The sequence below is a fragment of the Saccostrea cucullata genome, unplaced genomic scaffold (assembly GCF_032062105.1).
Source record: "Saccostrea cucullata isolate Sc308-1 unplaced genomic scaffold, CSIRO_AGI_Scuc_v1 ctg18742, whole genome shotgun sequence".
Taxonomy (NCBI): Eukaryota; Metazoa; Mollusca; class Bivalvia; order Ostreida; family Ostreidae; genus Saccostrea; species Saccostrea cuccullata.
In genome coordinates this window covers 142-9,675 of record NW_026940082.1, presented here as the reverse complement: position 1 = coordinate 9,675, position 9,534 = coordinate 142, and the positions used below count along the sequence as shown (strand labels likewise).

At 33.7% G+C, this 9,534-nt stretch overlaps 1 protein-coding gene across 1 annotated transcript; it reads right to left on the bottom strand.

Moving 5' to 3' along the window:
* Positions 1–2,701: 2,701 nt before the first annotated feature.
* Positions 2,702–9,327, bottom strand: LOC134254729 (AP-2 complex subunit alpha-2-like; the record flags this gene model as incomplete). Its single annotated transcript, XM_062737264.1, has 13 exons — positions 2,702–4,959; positions 5,173–5,307; positions 5,458–5,527; positions 5,639–5,755; positions 5,945–6,069; positions 6,423–6,594; positions 6,951–7,141; positions 7,802–7,981; positions 8,177–8,278; positions 8,433–8,562; positions 8,769–8,866; positions 8,974–9,048; positions 9,220–9,327. Coding segments are annotated over 13 exons (1,581 nt in total), but the record flags the coding sequence as incomplete, so codon positions are not given.
* Positions 9,328–9,534: the final 207 nt, after the last annotated feature.

Genomic DNA, 9,534 nt, shown 5'->3' with positions numbered 1-9,534 from the left:
AGTGTATAATGTAAACACAGTGTAAACACACCCCCTCGTATTTAGGGGGATTATATGTACCTAATGGAACCGGCTATCCCCCAGGGGCTGCACTTATTTACCCACCTATCCCCTCCCCCCCCCACCTATCCCCCCCCAGGAGCTGCACTGAGTTCACCCGGGCTATCCCCACAGCCCCAAAAGTGCACTCAGTTGACCCACCCATCTAGGCGCCTTATACTACTGCTCACTCCTCCATGGAACCTGATCCCACCTCTGATTATTTGCTCTGTTACATATATTGTATTGTTTAATGGACTTTTGAATTTGACTAGTGTTCGCTATCCCCAGTAATTTTACTATATCATGAAATTAGACATTGTGCTCTAAAGAATTTCATTGACCAAATAAATGTTGACAACTTCCACTATTGTTTTGTGTCGAGTAACGATGGTTGATTTCCCTTCTTAATTAATATCGGCTGAGAACCTTAGATTTGTACGTTGTATTATATTATTCATTTTTAAGTTATTATTATTTATTATTATTTATTTATTTATTATTCTATTTTACTTATTGTTTCATTTTATTTATTTTTTGGGTAATTTGTTTCTCAATAATTAAGATGACAAAATGCCCCAATTTTCTACCAGCCTTAGTGCACTAAACTTCCGGGGTTAGCATTCTAAGGTAGATCTGCAGATCTAAATAATACATCGATTGGTTTTTCAACTTATACTTGCAATTTGAGTGTAAAATTGATTTTCTTATTTTGTTCCAAAGTAGATACCGATAAGGTGATTTATTGTGCCATTTTTTACTCGTATTTTGACTCCTGGTTTTGAACATGTCACAATTGCAGAATTTATGATTTAAGGTTTTAGAAGGTGGTTTACAATGGTACCTGGTGCAGATTGTCAAAATGTCCCATGTGTATGTATGTAGAAAAGAGTAAGTTATATCAGATCTATAGCAAAGGCTCGTGGGAAAGGAAAAGACAAATTTTTCCATATCTTTTAAGTTCGTGTTTTTGTGTGTTGGGCGGGGGCTGGGGTACATGGGTACTTATCCTCCTAATAATGTACATACAATTTGTCACCCGCAAGAATAGTTGCCATTTTTGTCTTAATTGTTTGGCCATCAATATTTTTTTTAATATCACTCTGATTCTTCACTCAGTTTTCTGAAATTGATATATTAAGGATAGAGTTCCTCTTTGACAACATTTCAGGGACGTAGCAACAGGGGAGGGGGGGGGCAGTTCATTAAAAGGCTGGTTGCCCCCCCCCCCAACTTTATACTAAAGCAAAGTAATATGAAGGAAATATTGGTATTGTAAGCTATCAAAATGGATATTGAAAGGAAAAAAGTTTGCCTCTCTCCACCACCCCCCCCCCCCCCCGAAATAGGATTTTCGACTTTGGACAATTTTTTTTTCTTTTTTGTAAGTAAAAAAAAAGTTCTGTGCCACCCCCCCCCCTTTCAAAATCGACGATGCTACGTGCCTGCATTTATGTAGTCTTCGTACACAAGATCCTCCAATAAATTGTTGGAAATTCCGATTGGTACTGATTGTGCTTTAAATATAATCTGACTCTTTTTATATTCAAATTCAAGTGAACCAGAATAAGATAAATTTGCCTTTTCCATTTTATCCGATGGCTCAAGTGAACTTTTCAGATCTCGTTTAGTCCGTTTGTCTATTTGTATTTCCTTTTTCATGTTTTCAAGGGAAGTGCAAAATTTTCAACAACATTGTGTGACGTTACGGAAAACTAAACCTTGTATGTAGCGCTAGACCTCTTCCCTTATCCGTTTCTTTCTTCTACATATGCAGATCTAGAGAGGGGAAAATGAGTGACAGTTGTTCCACTCTACAATAAGTCCAAGCTTTCTCCTTCTCAATCTTTAGCCTCTTTGTTTAGAGGTCTTCTCCTTGGGTTAAATCCTCTCTAATGAGCCAATGCTTTAACCATCCTCCTTAAGGTATCCGATCCATATTAGCCTCAGATTGAATGGAATTGAATGTATAATGGATATGTATTGGCTGAATAATCAGTGTAGTTAGAACTAATTTTCATCTTTTAGTATAAGAATGTAAGATTGGGACATGTCCTAATTTATGACCTTTTCATGCCCTTGACGAGTTATTTCCCTTTGATTTTACTCAATAAAATTAATTTTAAAAAAATCTGTCTGGTAAAAAAAAATTATTTCTAATTGTTTTTCTACTCCCAATGATCAAATAAATCTTTCCACCAAAGCATTTTTTGATATTTGAAGTATTTATTTAAAAAAAAAACTTCCTTTCTTCCATAGACTTCAATAATTAATTTCTGCTTAGGTAATAATTTTTTGAAAATTTCTCTTGGTAAATCCCTTTCTACTCTAATATGCTTTAAAATAATATTAGGATAATTTACAAAAAATTAATATTTAAGGTTAGAAATTTTGATCCTAATATGGGTCGGATACCTAATCGAGACCTTCTTACTAAAACACATTATCCTGTAAAACTTTTTTCCCTAGTTTTAATACAGGTGTAACTTTATACTGCGAGACGAATTTCTTCCCCAGAGAACTGTGTATTTGAGTTGATCATAACACTTTGTGTGTAAAATGGGGCAATTAGTTACACAGATCTGCAATATTCTTGTAATTTCTCTAATGTTAACACATTTTAAAATTCTGATTCTGTCATCTCTCAGTAAAACACATGAAATTTTTATTTAACCACTTTAATGAATTATTTATTATGATGTTGATATTATCATCATGATATATATAAATATACAATATACACATAGGGAGGTCTATTGATAAATAATTCCCCATCAACTATTTCATCAATAAGTCAAAAGCTGTCAACTTTCAATCACATCTGTCACATGACTTGAAAATCATGTGACCAACTCAGATTCCGAACACAACTTACTCTATGCAGAGCTTCGTAAACAATAGATCAACTTATTTCTGCATTTTTAATACAAATCTAGCATCTATCACTTACAACTTTGATGAAGAAGATAATTCTCTTCCCAGGAAATATAATACCTTTTAAGTTACAAGCATTCTACTGTTTATTGCACATGACTTTTTTTGTATACAATCTTCTATGTAATGGTACCTAACATCACATTTGGATATACATTATGTAATTCATGCAACTTGCTCTCATTTTATCTGATTAACTGACAGCTTTTTATAACCTTTTACTATTCTGTATTAAAAATACAATCAATTCATATTTTGATCAGGATATATAATTACTGTAGACATACTTTTTTCCATGGGGTCATAATTCCGCGGAATCTCAATTTCTGCTTGATCCGTGTGTAGAAAATTACGCGGATTTCCTAGATTGTCAATATATGTCTTACATTTATATTAAGAACGCCTGGACAAGCTTCTGCAGAAAATTTGTGACCGTGTAAATAGTGTAAATTAATACCACATGGAAAAAAGAACTTTTACAGTATATCAAAAGTTTTAATAATTATGCAATTTTATCCAATGGTCTTGATTTCTTGTCACTGGCATCCAGTTCTATCTTTACTTATGATATTTGTATGCTTCCTTTTATTATCCATTAAATGCACCCTTTTATAATGTTTTCTAAATATAAAGGGTTTTAATGTGGATATTTACATGTATGTATGTACACGTGGTTTCCTCTTCTTTCATTAACTATGATAATCAATGCACCATGAAAAAGCCTTCAATTACAATTCCAACAACAAATATCCTACAATAATCATGTACTAATTACTTACTCATTAATGATTGTTGGTTATGGATTGTGAAATTTACCATTCATACACTGAGTATTCATTATCATACATGGGAAATACATTGTACATTTTTGCTTAAATTCTTCAGAAAATCTAGAAAACTGCAACTATAAAAAAGGAATTATGTTTCTGAAAAATAACATTTACTTGGTTTGAATTTATTCTTAATAAAGATAACTCTTCAACAATCATTATGCTTTTCTTTCAGAACTTGTCATTTCTAAATTGTTTACATAAAAAGAGAGTCAAACTTTTAATTGTAAAAACCAGCAACACACACATGTACATGAACATGCTCATACTCCATATCCAAACTTCTGAATATTCATAAACCTTTGACAAACTGTACTAAACTACATGGAGAACTCATAAACATAGCTCATCATAGCAGAATGCACCGTAAGTGTTTTAAACATATACTCTTCACACAAATATCTCCTAAAAAGAGGTTTCCTTAATAATTTAGGTAAATATCTGCATGTTAAATGGAATGTATAATACCTTGGACATTGTGATAATGGCAATAGTTATCTATAAAAATTGAAGCACTTTGTTTAACTAGTATCCACCTTTTATACTTTGCTGCATTTTCCATGGCTACTCTCCCCCCTATATAGTTTATGCTATATTATGACAGTGATCAACAGTTAACGTGGTAGACCCACGACATTTTATCACATCCTAGGATCCAATGCCCAAAACAATCAACAACAAGCAATATGTAATGCATTACATGAACTAAACTTATGTTGAGAGTCTATGGGAATTTGTAAAGATCAAAAAAATATACATATATTACAAACATAAGACATTTACAATTGCAAAATTTTTTTCCCCCTAAAGCTGACATTTAATGCTTTGAATGTATTAATTTAGGAATTTAAAAGTTAAAACACACAACCCATGATACTTTTTCCTGATCATACAAACTTTACACAAGACATCACGAGAAAGAAGATCCTTATTATTATCTCTACTCTAGCACAGTATCAAACACGGGACACAAGCTAATTACAACGGTCTAGTCATGTCGGTCTTCTCTCTCTTCTGTACAGATTATCTCCCTTTATACAATCCACTGTCTATCACGTTCTGCTCTCTTGAGTGCGCACTAGAATTGATGTTCCAATAAATCGGCTAGGATATTTGGTACTGGCGGCTTGCTGGCACGTATTGTTAATCTATACATCTGTAGAAAGGAACAAAACCCATTGAATCAAAAATTAAATAAGTGAACAACAAAATGCTTGCATTTTGGGGCAAACTCTAATCAAAACTTGATTTAGCATTATCAGAATATTTATTAAGTATAAATATTGAACAGACTTTTAAGGACCCATATAACATAAAGAATTGATTCTAAGAAGAAAGTTAGGGACTTACTGAGCTAATGCTCCCATACCTGGGCAGCTTTATTTGGTTCTAATCGGATGAGACAGCCAATCTGGGCTGACCTGGCGTGAATAATACCAGCAGCTACATAGTTTTCTGGGTTAGGGTCGATTCCTTCCAAGACACTCACTCCAAATCCCAAAATCTAAATTATAAATCATGTCAATCAGAGTTACCCGGTAAACATTTGATGTGCAATTATTCTAAAAATAAATCCAAAATTATTATTTGCAAACAGTGTGATAGATGAATGTTCTCTTGAAAATGACTGAAACAACAAGCACAGTTTGCTTACTTTTGTCTTGTTCTGTTCAGTGTCTATTGGAAATTTGGCCTTAAAAACTTTCTGACATTCTTGATTAGGCCTACAAAGAGAAGCACATCATCTTAAATGTTCAACAATGGCAACTTCATGAGAAGAAAAAACAAATGCAGTCCAATGACAGAGTCTTATATTTATTTGATGTTCAACCTACTGTGAAAGGGCCTTCCATCTGGAGAAAAATGTGCCAGAATCCATTTCAACTGGTTCCGAAAATTTGCTACACATTACTGGAAGCTTTAGTTTCAATCTCTGAGAGTTACCATTACACCTAAAAATATAAAGTTTAAATAAGATAAGATCATTTCTATTTGAAGTTGGGTAAGTCAAAAAGAAACATTAGCTCTAAACAGCTATTTTTCAACTAGTGCAGGTTTCCTATAACCTGCTTCAGATTCTAATATGTACAACAATTTACACATACACAGCGTCTGTTCTGAGAAAGTGTCCGTTTACTTACGTGAAAGAGATAGCTAGAATGGGAGCCTCGGCAAACTCAGTGATACACTCAATATTGATAACCTGTTGGACTTGAGCTCCGCTGTCTATCGTGGTATCTACAGGCTTTTGTGTACATGTGATCTGTAAACCTCTGTTAAGGTCGACTACTTAATTAGTTTTCTACAAGAATCTTTTATCTTCCCTGGATTTTAAAGACAAGAGTAATGGCACTATAGTTCATTAAAATTTGTGAAAAACTCCATTACTTAGTTCATTTTCTTGATTTTACAGCAGATAGTAATCTTAAAAGATTTTCACAAGGAAAATTTTGATTCCAATGTTTTCATGAATACATGTATAACAAAAAACTCACAAAAATTATTTATTTACCTGTACTTTACTTAAAAAATTAATTTACATGTACATCTGAATGAGAGCTCGTTATTACTGTTCAGTAACCCAATGATCGCTGTAAATAAGTGTATGTAAAGGATATGAGATCCGAGTTCTCCTGGACATTGTGTGTCTACACTGAACCCACTGAACTGGAACGAGGTTTTGTTGCCGTAGAATATCCCTAGCCTCCCAAGGTTCTGGCGGTATTCTGACTTCACTCCAATTTGTAGAAGGTCGTTTTCAAATAATACTCCATTATTTTTACAAATAAACCTGGAAAAAAAACAGCAAGCATTAAGTTAGCTTTCCTTTGTTATATCATTTAAGTTGAAAGGAGAACACTGTAAAATTAAATTTGTAGATGTAAATGAATTAGTCACATGACATTTTAATTTCATATCATTTTGAGAAAGGCAATTTTAGCACAGTAGAGAATTAAAGAATTATGATTCATTCAAAAATAAAAGTCTGGACTAAAAATTACACCAAAAAAATTGATTCAAAGTTTAACAACACCTAAAGATGATTACGCCATTGTGACTTCAACAGTCCAGATATAAATCTTCTTTTACACACAAACTCATTGATAACTTTCACACGTACTTCCCTGTAAACCTCTAATGACTTACTTTTTAAAGCTTTCTTCAGCTCCAACTGTCAGACCATTCTCATCCACTCCATTGGTAGATGGCCCTGACCCCACCGTGTCGAAAACGTCCACCAGGAAACTTCCCGCTGAGGGGCCGGTCTGAGTGGGGGCAGGGGAATTCAGCCCGAGTAGGTCGTCTGAGGCCATGCTGGGATTGGACACTGTAGATAGCTGTAAAATAAAAATACAGACATAGCATGAGAATTAGAAAATTCATGTTTTCAATATATTACAGTCAAATGTTAGTTTTCATCCCCTAATTTCTATTACTTGAAAGAAAAACATATGTTCAAAACATTCACTTGAAGAAGAATAGGTACATGTATGTGTGTGTGTGCTGATATGTAAGGTACATCTGTGATGTGATGTCTATCCTCAAGAAACAAACAGAATCAATACAATTACATAGGAAACAGAGAAATTAGAAGACAAAATTAAAATTTAATATTTAAATTTTAAATTAAGTAAAATTTAATATGTATATGTAATTAATGAAAGAAGAAATCATGTAACAAGATGTGATTAAATTTTAACATGTGTCATTCAACCCTTAAACTACTATGTAGGTATGACTCTGAAGTAATTTCCGCACATTATTGGTTTTGGTGCAGTCAACAATGTGATAATTCATGGATGCAGTTAATAAATCATTAAAAAATACAATGCATTGTGTAGACATGTGTAACGCAAATTCATATTTATGCGAACCACTCAATTCCCAGTGAAAACACTAATTTATGAATACATACATGACAGTAATAGTAACTCACAGGAGGGGAAGTGGGTGTGAGGGTGGCGTAGGTGTTATAATAAACAATAAGAGTAACTCACAGGAGGGGGTGTGGGGGTGGCGTGGGTGTTGACACTGTTGCTCATCTGAGCTTGTGGCATTGGTTGTTTTGGTTCCTTGTTCTCTGTTTGTTCTGTCACCGTTGGTTTCTTCTTTTTCAATTTAGCTAAAATTGATGATTCTCTCTCTGGGAAGGGTGGCATTTCTTCCAAAACTGTTGCCTACAATAATCATCAGCAATTGAAGCATGATGTTTCTGACAATTTATGGATGGTATTGTACAGGACAATGTACATGAACATGCTGTTTTACATGAACAATTTTTATACTCTATAGTGCTTGAAAATTGCATTACTATATCTTCTACATGTTCAATGAAACGTAACTATGACTGACACTCAGAGATAAATATTTACCAAAACATCAGTTGATGCGACCGTGCTTAACTGTAGATACTCCACACTTCTCTGTTGTAATTCAACATCTGAATTACGAAGATTATTGTCACTTTTTAAAACCTGAAATGAAAACAAAATGCAAATAGGCATTATTTAAATGACAAATAAGTATAATTATTTTATGATCATATTTTGATTTAATTCAAGCCTTTTAAAATCTTGGATAATGACTTCATTTAAAGATGAAATGGACAAATTCTTGAAGAAATCTTACATCTTGAATGGTTGATTTAATCTCAGGAAACAGGTTGACAAACTTGATGTATGTAGACAGGAGTAATCCGCGGGTGGCGGGGCCACACAGGTGGTACTTAGAATGTAACAGCTGGAACTGGACAAGTGGACTGTCAAAAGAGAAAGTAAAACTAGAAAACTGACCACTTAGGTGGTACTTAGAATGTAACAAGTCTCAACTTCTTGACAAAGACACTTCAAAATCTATTTTCACGACAAATAATATAAAATTGCTATCTTAGGATATACCCATTTAGATGCCACATAGAAATGCGTACCTTGGAAAATAAACTACCATAAAAGTATGTTAACTGACCTAGATCTAGGATCCCCTGCAATAAGATTTCCAAACTCCCCTAGTATGTATCCTCCTACTTTGACCATATTCTCATGACAAGCTGGGGCCTGCAGTGCCTGAAAAGGAAACAAAACATCAATAATTCTGTTTACAGATAGAATAAGTTATTATATTCATGAACATGAATGTGGAACTTCAGAGGGCTAATACCCTAATGACCTACCTCGAACACAGTCTTTGCAGCATACCCTTGTACATCATCCCTATTTATCACAATCTGTATGACTCGGTACCACACCTATACATAATTTATACATGTTATTTACAATTTAAAAATGTCTAGAATCATTAATACAGTATATACATGTAGTAAGCATGGTTTAATTTTTTATTTTAACACTGAATGCTCAACAGTTTTTTTTTTCTCATTTGAAGTTGTCCAGCATGCTAACGACAAGACCACACCCACCTCCTCGCTGACGTAATCCCCGGAGATACGGATCAGATTCAGTATCACGTCCACGTACCAAGTGTAATCCACCGCGTACTTCTCCGCCAGAATGGCCACCTTCAGCACCTACAACACAAAAAGGATATTACGATTTCAGAAATGTAAAAGTGCTGAACATTTCTAAATTCTACGAAATTTCATATTAAATATTACATATATTAGAAATGTGCAAAAATATGATTAATACATATAACTGATAACAATTTCTTCTCTATAAATGATAATTGTACTTAAATTTATAAACTGTATTTTTCTCTGTTACTCCTCATTCAA